Source organism: Lissotriton helveticus, chromosome 4_1, assembly GCF_964261635.1.
Source record: "Lissotriton helveticus chromosome 4_1, aLisHel1.1, whole genome shotgun sequence".
NCBI lineage: Eukaryota > Metazoa > Chordata > Amphibia > Caudata > Salamandridae > Lissotriton > Lissotriton helveticus.
The window spans coordinates 418,919,694-418,947,425 of record NC_136063.1 but is presented as its reverse complement, the minus strand read 5'-3'; the positions used below and the strand labels follow the sequence as shown (position 1 = coordinate 418,947,425).

At 44.1% G+C, this 27,732-nt stretch overlaps 1 protein-coding gene across 4 annotated transcripts in view; it reads left to right on the top strand.

Moving 5' to 3' along the window:
• Positions 1–27,732, top strand: part of VPS13B (vacuolar protein sorting 13 homolog B) — a 3,181,000-nt gene that overhangs the window by 3,122,694 nt on the left and 30,574 nt on the right. For all 4 annotated transcript variants that reach the window (XM_078686964.1, XM_078686965.1, XM_078686963.1 and 1 more), the window contains exons 59-60: positions 19,965–20,141; positions 25,183–25,285. In XM_078686964.1, the coding sequence (XP_078543090.1) occupies positions 19,965–20,141; positions 25,183–25,285 (280 nt within the window). The remainder of the gene's footprint in view (positions 1–19,964; positions 20,142–25,182; positions 25,286–27,732) is intronic.

Below are 27,732 nucleotides of genomic sequence, written 5' to 3'. Positions count from 1 at the left end.
TTGGCTCGGAAGGAGCCTCCTGTTGGGCTGAGGGCCCATTCCACTCGGGCCACGGCGGCTACTACTGCCCTGGGCCGGGGAGTCCCTTTGCAGGACATTTGCCAGGCGGCCACGTGGGCCTCGCTGCACACCTTTGCGAGGCACTACTGCCTGGACAGTCAAGTCCGGAGGGATGGCTTCTTTGGCCGTTCGGTCCTCCAGGACTTTCTGGTGTAGGTTGTATTGGTTCGCAGACCCACCACCGGGGTTGGTATTGCTGGGGTATCTATTCTAAGGTAAGGAATCTAATACTAACCTGTTTCTTTCAGATGAACAAGTTACTTACCTTCGGTAACGATATATCTGTAAGAAACAGTAGTTAGTATTAGATTCCTTACCGCCCCGCCCATCCTCCCCGTTCTGCGAACTGATACCTAGGGTTAGGGACATCCCTTTCAGGGCCCTAGTTTCAAATGGCACCAGTGTTGGTTCTCACATGGCTCTGCGTGTTCTGGCGCGGAAAAGCTGTGTGCAAAGAACTGACGTCAGCGCGCGGAGGCGGCGTCTATATACTCCAGCGACGTCATCACGGCGCACGACGCCGACGACGCGGAGCCGCAGGGGACGCCTGCAGACGACGCCTACCGACGCGCAGGGGTACTGCTACGCAAAAGTTTCCGGATCCAGACTGACGCCTGGGGATATTCTAAGGTAAGGAATCTAATACTAACTACTGTTTCTTACAGATATATCGTTACCGAAGGTAAGTAACTTGTTCATTGGGCAATAGACAAAACAACAACAAAAGTGTTAACGTGTCTAGATGTACGAGGTTGTGATTGTGTATGAGTGAGAGAGAGTGTTGTGTTTGGTTCAGTTCTCTACCTGGTGATATGTGTATGTATATGTGTATTAGTACAGGAATAATGAATTGTGTATTATGATCTATTGATGACAACAATGTATTTTGTGGGGAGAAGAATTTTTTTAAACGGAAAATAATGATATGAAAAGAGGTGTCCTAAAAAAGAAAAAAATATTTCAATCAAAAAAATTAGAAAGTAAAACAAATGTGTCATTGTAGTATGGTTATGCCCATGTAATTAGAGTTAACCTGAAAAATTAGGAGGTCACGAGGGAGTTGTTTCATTGTGTCTGCTTTCTTTTCCCCTCTTCTCCCTGACCTAAAATTGATTGCTCTAGAGGGGGTCCAATAAACTTTACTTGGACACTGGGAGAAGTTAATTCTTTGGTGTTTTCTCGGTATATACAACACTTACAAGCTCAGTTGTCTGATGTTTTACTTTTTTCCCTATTCTTAGTCCAACAAAGCCTTGCTGAGGTTAATGTTAATGGTTACTTGTCAGCCTTATCAGCTTTTTTAGGATTGCCTGATAATAATAATTGGGGAGAGGAGTTGGCCTAACGGCTAGGGCGCTCGACCTCGGACCTGGAGAACTGGGTTCGAGTCTCGGTAACGACGCCAAAACCTCCTGTGATTCTGGGCAAATCACTTAATCTCCCCGTGCCTAAAAATAAAAGTGTGTCCTCATGTAACGTTACATGTAACGTAACTGTTGCTATGTAAGGCGCTCTGATACCCGATTCGGTTCGGGTCTAGTTCGCGCTATATAAAACTCTGGAAAAAAAAAATAATAATAATCCACATTTGTAAAGCGCGGACAATCACCCGTAAGGGTCTCTAGGCGCTGGGGGCCGTCGAGAAGATTAAGCAAGCTATTGCCCAGAGTCACATGGTGCTGGGCTAATCTGCCGCCGGCACTAGGGATCGAACCGTGATCCCCAGATTCCAGAGTCAGTCGCCCTGGCCGCGGCGCCACACCTCTTCCTTAGGTTCCTGATTATCCATATATCTCACAACAAGCACTTAGATTAATAAAATTGACACCTAGCTTAATGTAATATATTGTATGTTAGCATGCTTGCTTGTATTTTGGAATCCTTACTATAGGTTACCTTTGTATCAGGGACATGACACGGGGCTCTGCTCTGTAGTCAATCACTCATCAAACATTAGGAGCTGTTGGCAACCCACCGATCACTTGTCAGTCTTTTGTAGAAGGTAGGTCCCTCTTCATGTCGCTGATACATAAGTAACCCATAGTATGGGCTCCAAAATACAACTAAGCAGGTAAATATACACCATTGTATTCCTTAGTGTGATGCATGGTATGAGTGAGGTATAAGCAGGGATATCAACACTAGTTGAAGCCCTGATAAAGGTTGTTGACCTGTATGGGCATGGTAGAAGGCTGTAACACATAGGCAAGATATAAGAGTATGGATGGTTCATTATATCTCAATCAATATCCATGTGATGCATTTTTTATCATATCTGGGGTACCCCATTAATAAAGTGGAATATCTCTAAGGAGTATACCCAAAGATATTTTTAATTAACCTGGATCCCTGCAATTGTCCAGCTGATATTATTGGTTGAGTACGCTAAGGTGAATTTTACCTACCTTGACGTGAATAGGTCACCAGTGATGAAGCATACCACATAAATGAGTGAGTGTGGTGACCTGTCCATATCTTTTTGATATCTACAGTTTACCTAGGATTGAACTCTGTTTCCATTTTGTTAACCCAAACACTTGTTTTGTGATATATTTTTCAGTGGGAGGCTATGCTCGTGGTTTATCCTCGTTCTCTTTATGGGGATATATACCTGATCACCCATCTCTGTTTAAATTCACTGTTATGATGTGCTTTGCAGAAGGGCTGACCTACATTTTTCTGACAAAAACGTTTGTGATGCCATAGTGCGACTTGAATTAGGTACTTACATTCTTGGTGTGTACCCCATTTGACCCAACCAATGCACAGCTGCCGTCTTCTGTTCTGTGAATACAGTGTTCCTCATAGTGATCACATCTGCTCACCGCGTGAGTGAGTTACAAGCATTATCTATCCAGCAACCGTATGCCACCTTCTTTCCAGACAAACTAGTGCTGAGAACTAGGCTACATTTCTCTCAAAAGTTGTGATGCCTTTTCATATTGGGCAGTCTATTTCCCTGTCAGCATTCTTTGCCCCAACTCACTCATCCATGTAGGAGGAAGGACTCCATTGTTTGGACCCAAAGAGAGCCCTAAAATTCTCTGTCGATTGCCCCAAGAACTATCAGTTGGACAATCAGCTCTTTATAGAGTTCTCTGAAACAGCCTCCAGAATTTACAGGCTCATTTCACCAACACCAAGGATGCTACCACCACGCTGGCGCATGGAGTACCTGTCTTGGTCATCTGCTAGGCTGCTACCTAGATGCCACTTCACACATTCACAAAGTACTTCTGTCTGGATAGTCGCATACAATGGAAGGGATATTTTCCCCATTGGGTCGTGCGCGACATTCTGGTCTGAGCCGTTCCACAGATCTATAATGTGGGAAGGTACTTCTTTGATATCTAGTCACAAGGTGAGGAACCTGCAGTTAAACTATCCATCAGAAGAACAAGTTTCTTACCTTCGATAGCACTCTCTCTGGTGGATATTCTATGTTATCACTGATTCCTCACTGAACCTTCCAATTCTGTGGAATTTATTTTTTGTACACGATTAAAAATCTGCATTCTGTCAAATCTGATTCATTATTGCTCCACATTCAAACTGAAAAGGACTCGCAGGTGTGACATTGATATGTGGCTTCAATGAGCTAAACACACAGCCACTCTATGCCACCTACTGGTGTATAAGGGAATTGCTGAGAAAAAACGACACATCTAGTCTGGCACCTGTTGGTATTCACAAAGTGATGAATCTGCGGTTAGGTATTCACCAGAAAGAACATTACCGAAGAGACGTAACTTATTCTTCAAGGCAGCCTTCATTTTCCAATGATCCTTCTCCCTCTCTGTACACCACACCAGGTAGTATGCCACCAACATAACTGTTGCAAAAGGAACACATGATGGACGGAATGTCGAACAATGCAAACATTAACCGCCAGTCACAAAGATCTGGGTTTAATCCATTGTTCTTTTGCTCACCACGCCACCCTAGTTTTAACCCAGGCATATGCAAATCAGTCTTGACCCTGTGCCTTGTGGGAACAGTCAAGCCCAAACTGCCAAGCCAGGTCCTCCCTGGACCGGAAGCAAGCATCCTGGGACCGGTTTCGGGGCATCCCCCCTTATCAGCCAGGCTAGCTTGAATCCAGTGGCAAAGTGAGCAAGGAACCCACGTCTGGGCATACCCTTCCCACTTGGGGCGACAACAGCAAAAGGAAGAAATGATGAGAGGAATGTTGAAAAATGCAAAGATACTCCCCATATCATAACTGTAGCACTCTTCATATACCAGCCTTGTCTTAATCCTTACTCACAAAATTTACCAAGTGTGTCATCTTTTCCTAAACCCCATCAGTTCCAGAGTCTCCAGCTCAAGACATCACATCCTGTGCAGAATCTCCTGTTGTGTTTGTGTTTACATGCAGCAATTACTACTGCAGTTTTGATGTTTGTAAGCGATGATACTGATAGGTGTTACTAATATCTACCTCAGTGGTATTCAGTTCATTAAGCAGAAAACGCCTTTTCTGAGATTTGAACTCCTGACCAGCAGGTCTTGCAGATATGTTAGCAAATGTCAACAGAACACTAAACACATCGAGTCTTCATTCCATTTTATGAATGACTAATGCCTTTTGCATCCAGTGCTTTTTTTGTCCCCAGATCTAGTACATTTTATTTGTGTTATTTTACCAGGCTAGAGGATTTCCTGGGTCTCCTTTGATGTGTCAATTCCCAGTGCCAGAGAGGCATGTACCATGACTCCCAAGAGCTCACGTGGCTCTTGCCTCATGGGAATGGGGACAGTAGCTTCACAATCACCTTCAACCTCCATGCTGAATGACCTGTGAAGATGCAGGAATGAACAACGTCCCTGGACTCCATAGTAGGTTGCTGTGAAGTATCAGCCATATTTGAGAGAGGTAGACAGAGAATTGAATCAGAAGAATCAATCCATTCTGCCAGTAGTACTTGGACAGATTTTTCTGTTGCCTAAGCAGACATTGCAGCAGCTATTTTTACCATCTTACCCACGAAAACATCTAGAAAGAAGTTTTGAGTTGAGTTCTGTCCAGAGAAGCCCATTAGTCAGCTCTGATAAACCATATGTTTGTTACAGCAGAGCATGTATCAAATGTGCAGCGAACCGACACGTTCTCCCAGGAACATTTCAGAAGACTGCGGCACGGAGTCAGTGAGGGGTAGGGAGAGCTTGCCCATTGCTACCTCTGGAGACAGCAAGTAGGGCTCTAAGAACCATGTTTGCTTTCTTTTTTCCCACTTCTTGTCCTTTTCCTATCCCTTCATCAGCAAATAGGCTGTAGAGGGATGAAGGGCAGGACAAGCGTTCAATGGAGTGATATCTGCGCATGTCAAATATTAGAGATTCAGCTATCCCTGGTATCCAGGTAAATTGACATGCCATATAGAAGGAAGCTTGTAAATGGGTTCAATTGGGTCACTTTTCTATGTGTGGAGCCTGCCAAATATGTATTTTTTACACAGACAAGAATGCTACTGTCCAGATTTCAGAAGAAAGAAACTGAATGCATTGGCGAGGGCCTTTTAATTTCTGCAAATAATAATTTCCTTCAATCTGCCAATTCAGCTGATTATCAAGAGATTTTACAGATGGCAAAAAGGGATTTCAGTGATAATCGTGGGAGAGGAGTTGGCCTAACGGTTAGGGCGGGCGACCCCGAATCTGGGGAACTGGGTTCGAATCCCGGCAACAACGCTGAACATCCTGTGATTCTGGGCAAATCAAAAAAAACGAACAAAAAATGAACGTGTCCTCATGTAACGCAACTAGTACTATGTAAAGTGCTCTGATACACGATACCTTCGGGTCAAGTTCGCGCTATCTAAAACTCCATATAAAACTCTGAAAAAATATATATATATCGTGGCTCCAGCATGGACTGCACATCGTGGCTCCAGAATGGACTGCACAGGCGTGGTAACTGCAATTGTTCGCATGTCCTGTTCAACACATTTACCATGGCCTCGCGAAGCATTGAAGCAGACTTGGTATTGAGAATAGCGGAGGTAGGCACCTAACACAGAACTTGATGGCTTGGACTTGATGTATTCTATGATAGAAAGTAGTGCGTGCTTCGATCATAATGCTGAACTTATTTTTTGTTTTGGGCGATTTTTATATAACATTTTATTATTATGAAAGTTATGAAAGTTCGTATCAGGTACGTTCCCACTAGAAAGGAAACCCTCCATCCCAGTACTTGGCACGCAATATTGACCTGTATGGTTCTTTACAGTTCAGTTTTTGGGCTATATACTTTAGACCCCAACATAAGATCTGGTTGCTTATATCAAGTGAGTTTCCACTTTTATCTTAAAGATGAAATGCTGGGCTTGCCTAGTGCAGCTGTTGGCAGCCAGTTGATTCAACTGTTGTTCCTGGTCCATCGCTCTGCCTGAACTGTATCTGTAGCCACCAGGGACGTCGATGCTGATTAGATGAACTGACCCTCTTGGAAAGCTCACACGGTTCAGTGAGCCGCACATAGCTCGCTGGAGTTGACTCATTGCATTTTAAAATGTTGACTTTGAACAACCACACTGTTCTTTTAAAGATGCGCCTTGTCTTTTATTTATTTTCATTTTTAATCAGTAGAGTTACTCATACAAAGTTGCTGGAGCCCTAGAAAGTATAAGGCTTAACCCTCAAGAAAGACCTTGAATACATGTGTATGGTGCTTGCTTTACTTGGGTTGCTATTGTCCAGAAACGTGAACCGTGGCATTTATCCATTTCAAGCGGTAGGATTATGATACAGAAACCAAGATGGTGTATGTGAAGAATATGACTGTATATTTAGGAACGAATCAAAAGAAAATGGGCTTATTATTCAAAAAGGAGCTTCCCTGTTGCTTATTACTGTAAAAGAATTGATTAACATAATCAGTGAAACTTTATTCTCAGCTGCTACAGAGCCTGTAGTAAAACTTAACATAACCACTCATAGATTTACACCGTGTCTGGTCGATAACGGGAAAGAGATGGGCATTCCATGTAAACGAGTACTGATGTAAACTGACGACCAGTCAGAGTGGGCTTGTCCCTAGTAATGTATTAAACATGCTCCAGTTTGTAAGTCAGGAGGAATCTACAGCTTTACTCTGAAGTAGCCTTCTATCAGGCTCTCCGTTTGTCACTTGCTCGGCAATACTCTGGGAGAAAAGGCAGCTATCTCGGCTGCAGTCTATATTATATAGTGATTTGCTTCCTTTGTGCTGGTATTGTACCAGGTAGTTTCAAGAGGGTAGGCGAAAACTCCCTTTTAATAAACCATCTTTGGTAGGGTAGAGAATACCCCGAGCCAGCATGGTGGTTGACAAAGCATGCATTGCTCCAACGCAACTGCCAGCTCGAAGGCCTTAATCCAGCGACATTGTGCTTTTGTTCTAGCCATCTACAGTGGTGGAGACAGTCACTGTTGCAACAAACCAAAGCAGACAGATTGTTGACAATTTGGATGAGAGTAACCAAAGTATGATAGAACAAGATGGCTGCCTCTCAGAGATGTGGTGGCAGTGAGCCACCTGAGAGGAGTCAGAGAGGCAGTAGAAGGCCAAGATAGGATGGTGCATGAGCAGTATCTCCCTAGAATGAAAAGCAAGAGTTAGGCATGGACCCACCGGAGTTATCAACATGGACGACCGCTGGGAACCCACGTTGACTGCCTGACAAAGTAGGGTCATCAGAGCCACTGTGCCGGAGCCAGGGTGTGATGGGACCATGTGGTTAGATTCAAAAGAGGCAACTTCTTAGTGACCTGGGTTGCAGAGGCCTGTGGCAGGGACCTTGATTCGCCGTCAGCGAGTGGTCAGCAGAATCAGGCCAGTGTGAAACTGCAGAGACACATTACACAAGGTGGGACCCGCAGAGGTCTATTGGTAAGCTAGAGACCTGTGGAGGCAACTAGTGAGGCCCACGTGGTTGCAGGGTTTGTTCACAGATTGCATGGGATTGGGTGACACCAAAGGCAAGCAGAAGGCCTTGGGACCTGGCAGTGCTTCCTGACAGAAAAACGGGATCCTGGGAGGGCACAGGGCAGAGTTCGCCTAGACGCAGAAGAGCTCAGCTCGCTCACTGCAATGATGAATAATAACCACAGCAAATCCAGCTGTTATTGACTAGAGCTGGGAGAGCATGGAACATAGGCTTTCGAAAGAACCACATCAACCAAGCAGTGCAGAGCAGGTTGACACACTGGGGGGCTCTTGCAGTCCCTTCTGCTGGTAGAATGAGGAGTAGCCTGATTTTCAAGAGGCAGAGGGCCACCATCCTGGGGACAGAGGTCGAGCTGTCTGTTGGTGAGGCCCAGAAGTGAGAGACTGAGTGGAGTCCCATACAAGTGAGCAACTAGCTCAGCGACACTGACAGTTGTAGTCTTGTGGCCTGACAAGACCCACCCAGGTATGGATAATACAGGCCATGGAGAAAGCAGAAGGGCACTAGAGCGAGCAGGCTTCTTTGGTGGGATACAGTTTCCAGCAATAGGCGCTCAACATGGCATCCTCCAAAGGGAAGAAAGGCACCCCAGTGAAAGAGGTGTTCACCCATTTTTCCTTCTTCAGGGGATAGTCGCAACACATACCTAAAGAAGGTGCCCTAGCTGGGCTGGACTCAGAGTTCAGTGCTGCGAGGGACCCTCTTCCTGCCTGCTTAGTGACCCACACATTTATGGAGCAGTTATTCCAGGGCCTGAAAGATGGAGCTGCAAGATGTCTTTGAAGATGTACAGGAGATCCTCAAATGAGTCTCACAATTAGACGATTCTGCAGATGGGAGATTCTCAAAATATAAACTTGTGACAGGAGGTGATAATGCTGCAGGAACAAAACATTGTTCTCCAAGGAGATATTCAAAGACTTTGAAAATCAACAATAGCCACATCAGAGAAGTGTCCCAAATGGTGGGGGAGGGGGTACCGCTTTCCAGAGGTACGCCTGCCTCCTATTCAGGACGCTGCTGGTGGTAGATGAAACTTGGAGAACAGAATTGACAGCAAATAAAGGACATCAGAAGCAAGGAACTAAGGGCCTGATTTAGAGTTTGGCAGATGGGATACTCCTTCACAAACGAGACATATCCTGACCGCCGTATTACAAATTCCATTTATATATATATTGCACTTGTAATACGGCGGATGGGATAGCCTTCTTGTTTGTGACCGAGTATCATATCTACCAAACTCTAAATTAGGCCCTAAGTTAACAGATCACTGGATATCCCCAGGCGAGCCCACCATTTCCAATTATAAGAGCAGATCATGGAGGCAGCTTGGAAAACCGATGTTTTCCAGTTTGAGGGAGCCTGCTTCCACTTAATCCAGGACCTGTCTGTGCTAATAATCGAAAAGTGTTGCAAACTTTGTTAGAACCAACAAGACCTCTTATCGATGGGCCTATCCGTTCTGTTTCTTTTTTCAGTGAAATGGGGCAACGGTACCAGATGAAGTCCCTCGGAGAAGCCAACGAAACAATAATTGTCCATGACACATTGGAACCAGATAAGCACAAGGATGCTGCCACAATGCATGCTGCACATTGGGGAGGACGGGGTATGGTCTCAAGGCGGAGGAGTGCTGGACCACACCTTCGCCTGAAACAGCACATTAGGAACAGTGGGCTGAAAAATGTGCTTATCAAAAAAAAGAACAGTGGTCCTACATTCATCAGGTTGTGTTTGGCCGCAGCTTAGTTGAAGATAAGGACTGAAAAGTTGGCCAATGTTCAACGTGCGTCAATTCAATAGTGTGCTGATGTGATTGGGGCTAGTATGGTTGGTGTGGACACGGGGTATTTCTCCACCTACTAATACATCAATGGATACTCATGAAAAGGGAGTTTTCCTTTCCTGTGCCTAGTGACACAGAGCCTAGTTGGGGCAAGCACTCCTTCGTCACGTGTCATGACATTAGGTTGGATAACCAATCCTGCTATTCATTTAGCCATTCCTCCCGGCTATAATATATTGTGCGCTAACAGACAGGGCTCTCGCCCTGGAGGTGGAGTTGCCATAATACACAGATCCCATTGGACTATCTCTTCCTTCCCTTATAAACAACTGGAACGCATTGACACACTCCCCTTTTGTATTAAAATAGCGGCCAATTTTACCTTTTCTGGCCTTTTGGTTTACCGCCCCCCTAACTCCAAAACATCCCACTTACCACTCTTTCTAGATTATGCTCTGCAAGCATCATTTCGTAATGCAAATTGTACCCTCCTTGGGGATTTTAATCTCCATGTCGATAATCCCTTGGACCCTACTATACTCAACTTTCTCTCCACCTTATCAGATGGAGGACTTAACCAACTTATTGGCAGTCCTACACATAAGGCCGGTCATACTCTTGACCTGATCTGTACCAACCTGGATGGACTATCCATAAGTGAACCTCTTTCGGTGATCTGGTCTGATCACTTTTTTATTCCATTTTCATTCACTCTGCACCAACAAGACCGCCATATACGCCCGGCCAAATCACTAGGCAGAAACTGGAGTACAATTTCCCCTGATAGTCTAGCCGCCCACCTTTCTCCTATCCATTCTTTGGATACAGTTTCTAATTTAGACACCAGACTGTCCAATTTCAACGGTTGGATTTCTTCCCCCATCAACATTCTTGCCCCTATTAGGCCCATCAAAACCCATCGCTCTGCTCCTTCTGCCCTGTGGTACTCCGACGAGCTCCGAAAAAGCAAATCGGCATGTAAACTCCTTAAGAGACGCTGGAGATTAACTTATTCCCCCGACGAGAAGCTCCTCTATAAATCTGCCCAAAAAGAATACAGGAAAAAAATAATTGAACATAAAAGAACTTTTCTGGAAGAAAAAATCAACCGTGCTCAGGGATCATCTAGGGAAATATTTAATACAGTCAGAACCTTCACCGACCCCCTGGCTCTAAAAGACCTCCTCTGGTATCTCAGACACTTTGCAACAGTCTTTCCGATTTTTTTTAAAATAAAATTGCCACTATATACGACTCGTTCCCAAGCAATACTGATCCAGATTTTTGTGCAACTAACAATGTTTCCATTTATCCAGACTGTACGTTTTCCAACCTTAAAGAGATTACCATGGATCAATCCTTTAAAGAACTTTTAAAATGTAAATCCGGTTCTCCTCTTGATCCCTGGCCGGCCAAGCAGTACAAATCATTGGCACCCATTCTCAACCCCATCTTGAATGGGATTTGGAATGATTCTCTGCATACTGGTGTTTTCCCAGACTCATGGAAACAGGCTCGCCTGGTCCCCATATTAAAGAAAGCCAATGCCGACCCCAGTGAACCCTCCAATTGCAGACCTATCTCCCTCCTGCCAGCGCCTGCCATGGTACTCGATAAACTGGTCCAGCAACAACTGGCAGGTTTCTTAGAAACACATGGTGCTTTTCACGACTCTCAGCACGGCTTTAGACCAGGGTATAGTACTGAGTCAGCACTAATCGAGATGGCTGATGCCGTACGCTGGAGGATGGACGAGGGATCAAGAGCGGTGTTGGTGCTGCTTGACTTGTCGGCAGCATTCGACACCGTCTCCCACCCCCTCCTCCTGGAACGCCTACAATCTAAAGGTATCCAGGGTACGGCCTTAAAATGGTTGGCATATTTCCTGTCCAACCGGACACAGGCAGTGTTCACCCCTCCCTATACCTCGGACAGTCGTCCTCTTCGGTGGGGTGTCCCCCAGGGCTCCTCACTGAGTCCCCTTCTATTTAATGTTTATATTTCTCCCCTTGCTGATATCATTGCCCAAACTGGAATAAAGGCCACTTCCTACGCAGATGATATTCAACTTTTATTCACGTTCAATAGCACCACCGATTCCACCTTTGACCCACTAAAAACTGCCTGCGTACCATCGCCCGATGGATGGATAACAATTTTCTCAGGCTTAACGCCGGGAAAACTGAGGTACTATTTTTTCACCAACCATCCCCTCTGGATCCCAACATCTGGTGGCCTCTTGATTTGAGTGCTCCCCACCAGACCAAAGAATCGGTGAAAAATCTAGGGGTTAGATGGGACTCCAACCTATCTTTCCAACAACAAATAAATACGGTCTCTGCAGCATGCTTTGCCAAAATTAGGATGCTGTGGAAATTTATCAATTTCCTACCTAATAAGACCAGGAAGATCATAGTCCAGGCGCTGATCACCTCGCACCTGGACTACGCCAATGGCCTATACACTGGACTGTCTGCTGGTCTTTGCCACCGACTCCAGACAGTCCAGAATGCTGCAGTATGGCTGGTTAGTGGCATTCCTCTCCGTGAGCACATCATGCCCCACCGCCGTAGACTACATTGGCTGCCAATACAACAAAGGACAGAATTCAAAGCATTAGTGCTGGCACATCGTGCAATAAGGGGCAAGGGCTCTGCCTACCTCTCTGCCTGCCTCTCCCCTTACAGTACTTCCAGGCCCCTTCGCTCTTCTTCAAAAAACCTGCTTACCACGCCCAGATTTAAAAAAACCCGCTCAGGCGGAAAATCTTTTCAAGTACGTGCCTCTGCCCTTTGGAATAAGCTCTCACTCTCCATCCGGATGATCCAGGAAGAACTCCCCTTTCGGAAAGCCTTAAAAACTCTCCTGTTCTGTTAAACTATCCATAAAAAACATTTAATTCAGCTTAAGATCGCACAGAAGCGCCGGGACACCCCGTTGGGGTAGCTGTTGCGCTATCCAAGCTACACTAAATAAAAATAAAATACCTGCAAGTATTGGACACCCATATTTACACAACCTGGAACACTCTGAAAGCGTTTGTGAGAGAGCTCAGAAAGCAGTCAACTGAATTAAAATTAGAGAGACCTTAAGATGGTAGAAAACTCTCAGAAAAAAAATTGTCACAGAGAATACGGTGCAAGGTACTGCACTTACAAGGCTGTTTGAATTCAATAGGGTGGAGTACTCCTGGATAAGTATTTCGATGAGGGGGTAGCAAAGCTGTGAGGTTATTGTCATCTAGGCTGAAACAAAACAGATCAGAAATCACATCGCCTCTATTCTAGATGAGAGAGGTGCCCAGAAAGTGGGTGACGTGGGTGAACCTCCACCAAGACAGACTAAGATCGATGTCATTCTCAAACCATGACAACACAAAGGTGATCCATATGATAACATACACAGGCTCAAAAGGGGATCGATGCTTTTATCCATAGATGTCAAAAAGGCTTTTGATAGGGAAGACTGGCGCTACCTGAAGTGATAAGGGATAGATGCTTAGGCTTGTAATTCTGACCATGGTCTGGGTAGGGTACGTGGCACCAACCAAGAACATTAGGTTTAATGCACAAGACTCAGGTGCAACACGGATCAAGAGAGGGCAGAGACAGAGTTACCCACTATATTACCTGCTTTTCACCTCTTATATCGAACCATGAGCTCAGATGTGTAGGACTAATCAGTGAGATCAGGCTGGGACCAGACCTGCTTTAGTTATGATGTCCTGGTCTCAATTTCATAACCGATCGCCTCCCTGCCGATTTTGCTGTGTGAACTTGATTGTTTCAGAAAAAGCCTTGGGTTATAAGCTAAATTTAGCAAAATCAGAAACTCTTGATCTTAATGTAACTCCCTGCTGTATGCTGTTTACGCACTGACACTCCATTTAGATGAACCTTTAAGCTGATATTACTCTTCATAGTAGGCACCTTTTCACCTTTATCTACCCACCACTGCTTAATTCAATTAAAAGCAACTTACAATTACTTCTTGGTCTTCACCACTTGTGGCTGAGACACATAGCATTGGTCAAAATGTGTGTCCTGCCTAAGGCCCTGGACATTCTTCAGCCCATATCTATTCAGGCCAAGGTGCTATTTTAAACAATTGCAGAAAGCTTACCTCAACTATTTTGGGAATGGCGGGAATAGGTTGAGGGTGAGAAACAGACAAAATCTGTTATCATTGAAACTTGGAGATCTGGGTGTACAGGGTGTGATCTCTTACCAAAGGGCCTCACAGCTACGATACATTTGGAAATGGTCGCAGGAGGATTCTACCTCCTATACCTTTGGAAGCTCCTGTATATCAAGAGAAGAGAATGGTCTGCTGTAGTACTGGGCTCCTGGATTCTCGTCTGAGAACACTGCAAATCTGATATACGGTTAAGATTGCAAAAGGGCTGACCTATGTTGTTTATCCCCCTTCACGTCTGTTAGGAAATTAGGATTTCTGTCCAGATCTCAATAGACTTTAGGCAGTGGGAGATCAACAGAAGCCTAAAAATAGGAGACTTATTGCTGATGGAAAACATTTGGTCAACTTAAACAAGAATTAACTCTAGAGGAAATTGAGTTATTTCATTACACATGACCAGGTCACTGGGTCCTACACAGCAGGATTAAAGCTGGGGCTTTGAGGAATGTTACACGCTTTGCTCTTACTGTCGTCTTATTCAGACACGTTTCTGGTATTAAAATAGGCCAAATACTTCAGCATTTCGGAAATTCCACTGAGGTGGATTTTCCGGGGTGAATATGAGAGGGTGTCAGCAAAGGATAGGAAGATATTATGAGATGTTTAAGCAGAGGAGCCAGAGTCGTAAATGGGGCATAAAGTAGCTTAAAGGTTCTGTGTTGATGGCACTGCACTCCCTCTAAGATACACACTCTTGATGCAAATTAAGACCGCGATTGAGGGAGTGTGGGAAGAGAAGCATGCTGACCCCAATGTATGGCACTGCCAGAAGATAGTTTTTGAGGCGTGGTCCTCTACATGTTCTTGCAGGTTATGGGTGTGTGATTCCCAGACCGGTCTCCAAGTATTCTCTTGGAGTGGGCGCCAGAAATTAACTGATGGCATAAGTGGGGTTAGATGTAAACTAGCATGTCCTGATGACAGCGAAGCAAACACTGGAAGCGAGATGGCAGCTGCCGGATTCCCCCGCGGTGCTGGACTGGTGCCTGAATCCATAGTACATCTTGGGAATGGAAACAATCTAACACAGCAGAGCAGGACGGGGCAGGAGTTGAAGGAAACAGCACTCTTAGGGTTGTGGGGGTATGAATTGATTATGTGGCGCCATGCAAAATATCAATAAACATCGTATTGAAATCATCTTTTGACCCACTGAAGTTGTCTGACTTTCGGACTATATCTCAAAGGCTCTTCTTGCCAAGGTACTGTAACTAAACGGCTGCAGTCACGTGCAGTCTCGATCACCTCCCTACTCTGAGGGGGGCTTATTGTGCTGAGAGTGCAGCACTGGGACCAGTGTGGCGCCTTTCGATGATTAATGAGGTTAGGAATCTGCAGGTAGATGGACTATTAAGGTGAGCAACTTTTCTTCTGTGGGCAGGAAACTAGCTCAGTGGGAGGAAGAGATAGCAGTGGGCTTCTGAATAAGTATTGCCACTCTCCCCCCCCCCCCCCCCCCCACGACTGTTGTTCATTAAAAGATCTGGCATCAAGGCATATATTTGGAATGTGCAGAGAAGCCCAGTTCCTGCAGTCATAAAGTCCCTTCGGTGGCTGCCAGTGCCAGCTTGTAAGAGGATCCTCTGAACCCATGTAGATCGCATAAAACATCTTCTACAGAATTGTCCCCATATATTTTCGTTCGAAAATTCCAGCACCGTGTCCCTAAAATGGATTTAAAATATAGGACCGACATTTGTTTTGTTATTCCTAATTTTAAGCATACCAAAACCATTATTAATACCTAGGAGGTAGTTATATATCCACAATAGATGGGAGTGTCACCTTTCTAATAATCTCCCGAATGAGCTCTGAGTGTTTAGGGCTCCCATGTTAGTTGGCTTCCTTCAGTTACTAGCACCCTGAAGCAAAGATCTGCATGCGCCTAGAAGGACAGTTCGCATCTCGTTTTCACATAACGACCGGACCAAAGGGCCGACGAACCATCTCTTCTGAAGTTCTGTGCCATTAGCGGGACGGCAGCATCCCGCTGCCTTACAGGCCGGCCCTGCCCCCGACCTAGACGACGGGCAGTGGGCTGTTACAGCCGCGGCTCCCCGTCGCCAAGACTGAAACAGTGACCATGGAGAAGAGCACCCCATTACTGACACCGAGCATCCCGCAGCCAGACCCAGTCTGCGATGGGACCCTTGAGACCGTTTCTAAAGCCAGCCCCGACTACCGAAAGCGCCGCGATGCCACACACATGGCAATCGACACACAATTCGCTCCTTGCAAACGCGAGCCCGAACCAATGTGAATGCGCGCATCTAGCAATGCATCTTTACGCTGGTGTGACGTCGAAGGCGCGGCGGAGTGTAACCCACAAACAAAACAGGGGAGGGAAATGACACGAGAAGATTTCTTTGAAAAATCTCTCTAAGATGCTTACACTTGCAGTTGCGCGCCAGAGGCCCTAATTCAAAGATGTGAAATAGGCCCTCACCCCCGGCTTGAGAGCAACACCAGCTATAGTTAGGGCGCAGTGGGCCTTTCTCATCCAGGGCCCCTGGTCCCTGCTGCGCTAACGAGAGATGCGGCCCCTACACTTGTCATTGAAAAAGAAGGAGGTCGGCCCAGGCCCGATGACGACCCCGCGGAGGCTTTGCATGAGCCAGCGTCATTCATTCATTCATTCATTCATTCATTCATTTATTTATAAGGGAGAGTTCAGTGCGGACCCCTAGACCCTTTCTCTGGCTCCTTCTCTGCTGTGGCTTCCGCAAGGAGACAGGTTGTCGCTATCTAGAAATGGTGGAAATAGAACGTGAGTTCTGACTTTAAAACACCCAAAGCTCCCTTTTACTTACTTACCAGTTACAACCGTTTCTGTCTTCAGTCTGTTGCTGCCACCTACAGTAAAGAAAGGAGAACTGCCCCCGGCGCAATGTGAGACATTCATAGCTGGGTGGGATTCACTGAAGAAACAAAGTCTAAGTATCTCTCAGCATACCTCAGAAATCCACTTAATAACACAGCTAAAGTGCAGTTATGCTTACTAATTAAAACCGAAAACCAAACAAATCAACAATTTATGGTTCGATCGCAATCCATAACTTGTGCATCAGCCATGCAAACCTTACCTCGCACACCAAATGCCACGTTCAAGGCCTCGCTCTCAATGTGACAGGTGCAATTACAAAGGTTGTAAATCATTTTACAGATGAAAAAACATGTCATTTGGCTCTTACCCCTTTAGAAGAAACAATGGATGTGGTAGTATTTATTGGTTTGAGTATGTGTTGTTATTTAATTACGTTTTACTTTTAGTGGTGTTATTAATTGGTATAAGTATATGCGGTCGTAAGCGTTGACTGTGGTTTGACTGTGGGATACCACAGGAAGCTCTTTAATTGTATCCTGTATAACACTGGTAATCAGTGGGGCTGTACAGGTTGGATTGATTCGTACCCCATACTTCCTTCCAGTCTTAAAATCTAGATTGTGTCTAGGGTGTCAGAATCACTTTTATGCGTTCACACCTTCCTGCTTAGAGAACGACACATTTTGTTTATTAACCAATACAAACAGTGTACACGTGTTACGCAAAGAATCTGTCACACAATCATCCTTTGTGATCATACCTCGACTGACATCATATGCACATTCGTTCCACTTTTGTCTGAAGAAGCATCTTATGTGGACTCAAGTGCCAATCCATGTACAGGGCATGTGACGTAGGACAATGAAGGCTACAAGGTGTGTGAGTTACATGTCTTCCACGCTGGCAGGCATCAAATGTTATAAGTGCTTGTCCGAAAGAAATTCAAAGTCAGGATTTAAACGGTAACACAGCGATTGGTATTCTCAGTACTAGTAAGACTTTATTGTTACCCAAAGGAACCCTTCTTAGCAACCTTAGCGTAACAAAAGAATTGAGAAAACAATAAGCGTCTAAACATGTGCCTTGCAGTTTGCATGCAGCTCCTTGACACACATTTCAGCTAACTGTGCTATATTAGAATTGTAACTTATTAGCGTGGAGGGCTTGATGCCTATGGCCCACGATCATGTTGGACCCCTGCCCCTCTAACCCCTCTCTTGGAACCAAAGACACGCGTCCATTGATACGTACGGACGCACTGCTTGCTTCCTTATTCCTTTGCAAATTCTTTGATTTTTTCTTTTGTTGTCTCCTTCTCCTCTCAGTCTTATTGGCCTTCTTTTCTTCTTTAATTTTTCTCCCCTCCCCCCTGTTGGCCAAGTTTTGGTGTCATGACAGTTCTTCCACATGACACGCTTGTTAGGATGTATTGAATATAAATTACATTGCTCTTTGATTCACAGCATCTATTTACGGGACCACCTTAGACGACACACTTCATACCTGTTGTTAGACGAGGGCCGAGGGAAATACGCGTATATAAGGCAGTGTCATATCATGTTATGTTCATGAGCCCCAGGCCACATTCACACTTGAACCTCGCGGCTGTTCACTCTCCACATATACTTACTATACCTGTTCAGGCTACGCCTCGGGGACTACAATGTTCTCTCATTGCCTGACGCATTGTTCCTTCCCGTCGCGGACCTATTGCTTCACAAGGATGAGGCTAGTTCTCGGACATAACATGCCATTTGAGAATGTTGATTTACTTCTTCTTTCTTTCCTCCTTTTGCCTAGTAGGACGTGATGTGTAACCGATGTTCCAAAGAGCATTATTATTGCTTATGATTGTCACTGTGAAATTAAGGGATGGTTTGTTACATTTCCTGATTATTGCTTTGGCATGTACTGTGATTATGCATTGAAAAACTAATAAAAGATATTCAAACAAAAAAATTAGAATTGTAACTTATAAACTGTAAGTAGCAAAAGGATCTCTACAACAAAACCAGTAACCCACTGCTATTTACCTTAAATTCAAATCTATGATCTGGATGCTGCACATTGCATTTGGCAGAAGGCACATTAGCCCTCTGGTACTTTAGAACGAGTCAAAACTGTGACCAGATAAAACGCAGGTCTCTCTGGCAAGTGCATTAATCGCCAGTATTACCTTCCTGTTAATATTAACATCTCAAAGATCTCAGCAGCCGGTGCCCTAACCCTGTGCAACGTTTGAAGATGCACCGTATTTGTGAGTGATTACGCCAAAACAGGTTTACTGTCACACACTTCCTTGTTGCCAGTTTCTTTGCAGCAGAGTATAAAAAAAACATAACTATAACATAGCTGTCAGACTCTGATTTTCACAACTCTGCCATTAGCACATCAACCCCCCGTCAGCTGTGAGAGAGAGAGAGAAAGAGAGAAAGTCCAGTAACTCGCCTTAGATCTCACGCAATGTTAATGAGAGCGGTAGTATAGTCTAAAAAGATGTTCCATTTATGGTGATGCTGTTCAGGGGTTATAGGTGGGGCCTACCAACACTCTTTTTTGGGGAGCATGGCTTATTTAGGGGTAGCTTATTGCTGCTCCCCGCTCACAGCGCCATGACACCGCCTGGTGAAAGTGCGCTTTATAAATACTTTTAACATAACATAACAGGGTGGTGGATGGAAGAATCAAGACCACACAGCTTTGGTATTCATCACCTTCAACACCTGATAGCTTCTGCCGCTGGCTTTTGAGAAAAAAAACTTGTGGCCCGGCACTTATTGTTTTACAGATAAAACTCTGGTGCTGTCACTCTTAGTCCATAGGTTCTTTCCATTCTCAAGGTGCAGCCATACCTGCTGCCTCCTGGCGGGACTGGCAGTGATCCTAGCTCTTTAATATGGAACTTGCGAGGCTGTGTTGCGTGTGCAGGTCTCATTGCTAAGAGATGTTATTGACTGCGGATGATATATCAGTGAGGGTTCTCATCAGGGGTCCAAAGCTACCTCACAGTAATGGCTTCCAGTGAGCATTTCAGGTAAAAATGCAAAGAGATATGCAGGTATTGTGGCACAATGTTGGAGGACAGTAGAGCGGGTGAGTTCACGTAGATGCTAAAGCATTGCTAAGTGGATGAAACCAATGGGACCTTGTGTTTCTTTTTCAGGGGCGATAGCTGGAATTGTGGACCAGCCCATGCAGAATTTCCAGAAAACGTCTGAAGCCCAGGCTTCAGCTGGTCACAAGGCCAAAGGTGTCATCTCAGGCGTTGGAAAAGGAATCGTGGGAGTGTTTACCAAACCAATCGGAGGGGCGGCCGAACTGGTGTCTCAGACGGGCTATGGTAAGTTTGAGGAAAGTGATTATCCCAAGGATTTTTTTTATTTACAAAGACACCTATTAGAATGTACACACCCCTGTGAAGGTTGGTTGGATTATCATTCATGGGTAGATTGATCGTTAGGAGTTTGAACTATTCTACTACCAAAAAACAGAATATTATTTAATTGTGTCTTTGCTGCACTTACTTTGTATAATGCTTCATTGCTTTGAAACTGTATGGCGTTATGTGTTTTAACAAAAAGTTTTTGAGAGATTAAAGAGTAGGGGTATAGACACTAAAGAGCAATGCATTTTCTTTAGGTACTAAGGTCGTAGAAGAGATAATTCTATTGTATGTCATTTTCTCATTTCTAGAAGATGTTCTTTATGGGAAGTGAGGCATACCTCTCACCTTTTCACTGAAACTAGCTAGTACCAGGATGTCCATGGATTAGTGTTCCTATAGTACAGCATAACAAAGGGTTACATTTCTGCAGCCATATTCTCCATATTCTGTTATCTTTTCGAACCCAGGTATTTGGTTAAGAGCAGTCTCAAACTTGAGGCACTACTGCTACAGTTTGAGATACAGAGATGTCTTGTTCATCATGAATCACATGTATTGAATGTGGGTTGTCTGTTGTCTGGGAAGCTGCACTATGGCTACAGTAATATTTTACTACTCAACCTTTTTGAGAGGCTAAAACCTATCCACATGGTACATACAGTTTCAGAGTGGACTTTACTCTCTGCAGTATTAGGTAGAAATGTTCCTCTCTAAATGCTGAACCTGGCTAGGTTGGTTTTAGGGGAGGGACTTTATTTCATGGAGCTTCTCCTTTGAAGGCTTGCTTCGGTGAGCAAAGGTGAACGGTTCCCTCTTAGACTATCCCTTAATATTAGCAGTATATTCTGACTTCCACTGTCGCTCTGTCATGACCTAGACTCTATTGAGATATAAGAAGGCATTCACTGGTGCGATCAAAGTTTGTTAAGTATTAACCCATGTGGTGCAAACAAAAGAATACAAACATATAATATCTAGGATCTATAAAAAGGCCCAGAGCGCAGGCATTCCAAGCAGGAGCCAGGCGGCTTGAAATGGGAACAGGACTTAGAGCGCAGTATTGCTGATGAGCAATGGAGCTACTGCTGCTTGGCGATACAGGCATCTCGTTGAACAGTAGACATGGACTCATTTAGTTCAAGCTTGTACAGCGCTTTGAACACATTCCGGAACGGTTCTGGCAGTATGGACTGGCAGAAGGTGCTAGGTGCCGACTCTATAGCCTTACACCGGCTGTCCTTATGCATTTAGCCTGGTGGTCCTGGGAATGCAGGCGTACTGGGAGGATATCTTTGCAGTGATAGGGAAAATGGTGGGGGGCTCTCAGTTATGTTCCATGACAGCCTTTCTGGGCTATGAAACACTTGCTCCAAAAGCGATGAGGGAATATACTGCACTGTCACTGTTATTGGCAAAGCGGCAAATAGGGAGGCGATGGGGCAGGGACCCCCTTCCAAGGGTTTGGGATTGGGTGCAGGTTTTGGTGCTCTTCAATAATGCAGCAGATACCTATAGTCAGTTCATGACGCTTGTGTCGAAACCAGAGAACATATGGGCCCGCTACAGTCTTATTTAGAAACGTATTCTCCAAAGGAAAAAGCGCAAACACAGCCATGGAGGGCATTCATGGGGGTGTTAAATAAAGATTAGTCATCTCTGCTAAACAAGACAAGACAATCATTGCACTACAAAGGTATGTATTTGATGAGGTCTGTCTAACATATGGGACCGAGCTTTAGGAGACATTGTGTTGTCATAATAAGGGATGCTATGTGATGTCAGTATTTGTTTATGCTTTGCATATGATGTTCTTTATGTAATAAAGAAATAAAAAAAATATGTTGACTGTTACTTAACATGCATTCTTTAAATGTTGATTAATAAAACCTCCACCCACCAAGAACGTTCTTAAAATTCTGGTATAGTAATGTTTTGCTAACAGGCGCCAGGCTACGAGGCTGGTTTCACCTTGAGGTTTTATTTTCACCCTGGGGTGGCAGCAGAACCTGAACAGCATTGGTGGTTCCAACCACTCACCTGCTTGCTCCAGAGTCCATAATTATCCTCCATGGCACCGCGCATGATCACTGGGAAAGGGTCCTCAAGGCCAATGCCCAACCCGTTTGCTATATTTTACTCTACTCAATGCATTAAGTATGTTCTCCAAGCTCTGAATGGCACAGTAACCTTCACCCTCCATCATTTAATTTCTATCAATTAACTTTTAGTAAAGATTTCTTTACATCAAAATGGTGCACACCCTCGTGAGCTGAACACAAGAGGAAAGTGACCTTCTGGAGTTTAATTCAACGTTGTCCGACGAAAACATCAACTCGGCCGCCTGCTTCATCTCAAAGCACATCATAGGGCTAGTCACCTAATTAAAAACATACTGTTGCAGTGGTGTACAGCTGCCTTACAGTATCATGGTGAATGAGTTGAAGGATTGTTAAAACTCCTGGACCTATATAGCCTTTAAATTGCACACTTGTTACTCTCCAGTAATCTGTTGTTTCATGGAACAAATGTTTGGGTATTCACTATTTCATCACAAAGGGTGCTTTGATATGCATGTATAGACATCTGTTACTGAAACACAATAACAAGATATTTCATGGCATATCAAGCTTAAATCCATGTCTGCAAAAATGATTTGTGGTACTGTTCACCGTTGACTGCGCCCGTATTACTGCTTGTGGACGTGGTGGCTGTAGGGAGATGCTTTGTCAGTATCAGCTTTTTGATGGCTGTAGTATTCCCCTAAAGTTACAACTGTTAGCAAAGTCATATTAGCTTTGATAGGTTATGGAAATATTTTGAGTTTACAATGCCCCCAGCTTTTTCATCCTGAGAGTGTTCATGGTGCTGTGGCCGGAGCTGCATTTCAGCAGAAGTGATCACTATATGCTTCCTCTGTCGGCCCGTCACTTGTGATCCATGATTAGAGGAGTTCCAGTAGTTTCCTTGTTCTTGATTTAAAAGACATTTGTTATTTTTTTGTCTTTGAAACTCAAAGTTGTGCCTTCTCCAATGGCTCTAGAGTTTGCGTTGTTTCTAGATTCAGCTGGATATGGAAAAGTTTATACCACCACCGGTTCAATTATGTAGAGAGGGAGATCACGTCAGGTTAAAGTTGTTAGTATCTAAATTGTAAATAAAAACGGCATACTTTCTAACTCATCTGTCCCCACCTATATTTCAGCATTCTGAAGCCCTTCTGGTTCCAAATATGTGTGTTTTACATTGTCATTTCCTAAGCTTCTTAGCAAATTAATCATTTGACAGATTCAAAAATTGCAATATATCGACCGCCACAGCTAAGAAACCTCATATTGTTGTTTTTCATTGCATATGAAGCTTAGAATCAATCTTATCTCTAATGCCTTAACTTCGCAATGTATACAGCGATTGGGATTCAGCATCCATGATACCCAATCTATTTAACAGTTTATGCTGCTTTATGATTGCATAATCAAATATGTAATTACTTCCGTCTAACCCCTGCTACAATGAATGTACAGAATCAAAGGCTTAACATACCCAACACATGGGATGTAACAGTTTTTTCAAATTTAAGTTTTAGCAAAATAATGATTTTGTATTATTTGTTCTAAGGGAAGAAGGTATGTTTTTTCTACCCTAATAGCTTAATCAAAATTTGCTAAATCTTCCAGAAATGTTAGCTGTGCATGTTATATCTGAACTTCTAAATCAGAATTTGATTGGTAGACTCTTGAAAAAAAAAATTGTGCAGATGAAAAATGGAACTGAACAACAAACTAACCGCAACTAAAGGTGATTCATCCTGTGCAGGACTGGGAGGTCGCTTTTTGAAGCACTGTAGCCTCCACAGCTCTCTGAAGGTCTTTTTAAACATTTGTTTTTAAAGAAGGTACCAACATGGTTGTTCAGTTAGAGGCCTTGCTAGAGCATTAGGATATCCAAATGAAATAGAGCTGCACACAGGAAATCTAAATAGTATTTCTTTGCATTATTAGAGGTCACTCTGAAAATCGCTTTTGTGAAAGAATGTTGAAGCCCACTGTTTTTGAATGAGAGCTGTTGCTCAATTCCACACGTTTGTTGCACGGACATACCGAATGAATAAAAAAGATAAGAAAGCATTTGTTTGCATTATGTGTCACCTTTGCACACCCATATGTTACACACGGCATACTCGGAGAGTTCGCTCTATAAGCAGCCTACACTGAAGCAAATTCAAGCCATGATGTCACGGAAGCAGTTTTTAAAAATGTTTATCATTATGTCCTTTTTTGATGTGTATTGTCCAGCTTCGTGAGTATTAAGTGTTAGTTTGTAACATTCACCCCAGGTCCGATGGCTTGAGAGTGGTTTTTCTATGGCAGTCATATCTTTTCCCAACAGTGATTCTCGTATCATCTTCAGACCCCGATTTCCCACTCAAAACTCTGTGCAGACTGCTTCAGTTTAAATTCAGTTACTACCAGCGCTTGGGGAATCATAGCTGGCATGCCATGTGAGGACCAATCATTGTGTGTGGGTACATTTTTAATAGCTGAGTTGAGACTTTCTATTTTTGTGCTGTATCTAGGGAAAAGTTTGTTTTTCAAACTTTACCCTCCATGACACATCTCCATAAGTATTTCCAAATGAAGCTTGAGTGTTAGCGGTGCTCGTGACTTTGTGTGTGAATTGTAAGCGATGTGTACGATGCAGAATCATAGCTCTCTAGGGGGGCTTGTGGTGCTCCTAATTGCTAGCCCATGGTTGGCTCTGCAGCCTTCATTCTTCTGTCTCTAGCTAATGCTGGACACCGGGGTTAAGTGCACTTCTGTTAGACTCTAATGTACGATGAATTATTTTGAATTGTAGCTTCCAAAGATGTGACATCATGTTGGACCTGCACTCTATTATGAACTGCTCTAAACAGATGACATCACTGCACTGTGCAAACCGTTGCTGAAAAACAGCGAAAAAAAACAATAATCCTATTCTACGTTCTTTCTCACCACAGGTATTCTGCATGGAGCTGGTCTTTCTCAGCTTCCTAAACACCGCTATCATCCAAACGACCCGCGTGCTGACCAGGCCCCGAACAGCCATGTCAAATATGTCTGGTGAGATTATCGAAACACTTGCTCATTTTTGCTTCCACGTTGTTCATAAATTGGTTCTGGCTTGTTGTCAAGAGTAAGACTTGCTTCTCTTGGAAAGGGTGAGTTCCAGCGCCTGAGGGAGAGTTCAACAGAGCCAGGGTGCTAATGGGTTCCTTGTTGATCATGATTGATAGTCATGCACTGGGCTGTGGTCAGCTCCTTGGCCTGAGAATGAAAAATCCTGGGTATCTTTAGCAGGTCCTACAACCATCTACTTTACATCCCTTGCCCAACATGGATAGCTGCCCACTTATATGTATTTAATATATATTGTCTCACATTTGCTCCAGGCTATTTGTGTATTAATGTTAAATAGATAACTTTGTTTCTCTTTAGTTCCTGGGAGGGAGTGGTCTTAGATTGTACTTCTCTAAGAAGGACATGTGGTCTTAACATGCCAGTATCTGCACTGATCCAGCCAACTTTTTGATTTTACTCTGCGCGTCTTATCACTCTTCCAACATTGTTTGGTGCAGGATTGAGCCGGTCTGTCCACTGCCTGGCCTGTCATCGTTCACTCTCTCCACAGTTTGTGGTGCAGTGCGTATAGAGCTCTGTTCACTCACTTTCCCTACAATTTGCTGTGTTGTGCAATGCAAGCCTTCTCATGATCCCTACTGTTAGCAGTGCTCTGCTATACATCTATCATCTCTCATGCTCCCCACAGTTTGTAGTGTTGCCCTATGAAAGTCATCTCCAGAACCCCATCTACACTCTGTGCTGTCTGTTCACTTTCCAATCAGCTCCAGATGTCTACTCTACCACATTTAGCAGTATTGCACTATGCAAGTCTCTTCACAGTATGCTATGTGTGTCTCACTCGCCCTACAGTTTGCGATGGTGTGCTGTGTAAACTTTCTCACCCTCCATATAGAGCACTCTATTTATCTCTCAACTCACGCTAATCACCGTTTGTAGGGTTGCACAGTGAAAGTCACCTCCAGCAGCCCATCTACATATTGTGATGTTGTGGTGCACTCACCGTTTACTTTGCCATCGTTTTCTGATATTTACTCTCTACAAGTCTTCCCACTCATTCCGCAGTCTGTGGTCTTGGGCTATACAAGACTCCTTCCTCACTTCACTTTTTACCGTCTCGGTCTATACAAGTCTTTTCACTCATTCCGCAGTCTGTGGTCTTGGGCTATACAAGACTCCATCCTCACTTCACTTTTTACCGTCTCGGTCTATACAAGTCTTTTCACTCATTCCGCAGTCTGTGGTCTTGGGCTATACAAGACTCCATCCTCACTTCACTTTTTACCGTCTCGGTCTATACAAGTCTTTTCACTCACTCCCCCACAGTAGGTGTTGCCTTACACTACGTCTCATTTCTCTGCACTCACTCCCCGCAGTTTGCAGTGTAACTTACTCAGTCTCGAATCATTTGCTGTGTTGCGCCTTGCAAGTGTTCTTCACTGTTCAGTAAGTTTTTCGTTTCTTCACTGACTTCCCCTCTCTCCTCTGTTCCATAATGAGGCCTTTACATTCTGTGACCCAAACGTTCTTAAATAAGAGGATGTGTTGAAAAAAGTTAAAGGTGCGCTTGTAACACTGTAGACACCTTTCAGCAGCTGTCTGAGAAAGCAAAAATATGGTTTTGACTATTGAGAACTGTTAATTTCCTATGAATAACAACTTGGCAATGCTGGCACGCGTTCCTTCCTTTTCTGGTTTTATTCCAGAATGTTATTATTTTTTCTAAGATTTTTATGTACATATTTTTTTCAAATGGAACTTGTACATTTTGGCTTCCTGCCTCGTAGGGTTATTTTTTCGCTGTTTACGACGTGTGAGCGTGATGCTTACATTGTTTCGATGCATAAATATCACCGCAACACTCCATTTTATTTGGATCCCGGCCAGGGGTGGGCCAAAGGGTATATGTATGTTGAAAGAGCTTTGATGAACATGTGATACTTGTGGAACTTCAGGAACAAATTAGACTTTATACTCGAAAAGTTCAAGCGCCATTATGTTAACTCTCCATACACAAAATATGTCAAGAGGCAGCTGTTCCGCGGCTCATTTTCCCGCTGCTGGGTTTCAACGATGCTTCTCGGACAATTTATCTTTAGCTTTCCTTTTTGTCAGATACGAAGATAGGCGTGCCCCAGTAATTCATGTTTTAATATGTTGTTGAGGCCCGATTCAATTGTGCCTTGGCACTTAGGAAACAGACGTTAATACTGTTCAGGGCGTAAGATCACGAAGAATGAAAGGCCGAGTCAGCAGCACAAAATTCGAATTTATGACCTGTAGGCTGCTCTGCAGGGGACCATGCATATTCTCGGACGCTTACATCTAGCAACCACTTGGTTTCTTGAAAACAAAGAGCCATTATCATTGGCTTTCACTGATTTTGAGAATGTGTTTGACTCTCCTAGGCCCTGATAAAAAGTTGAACG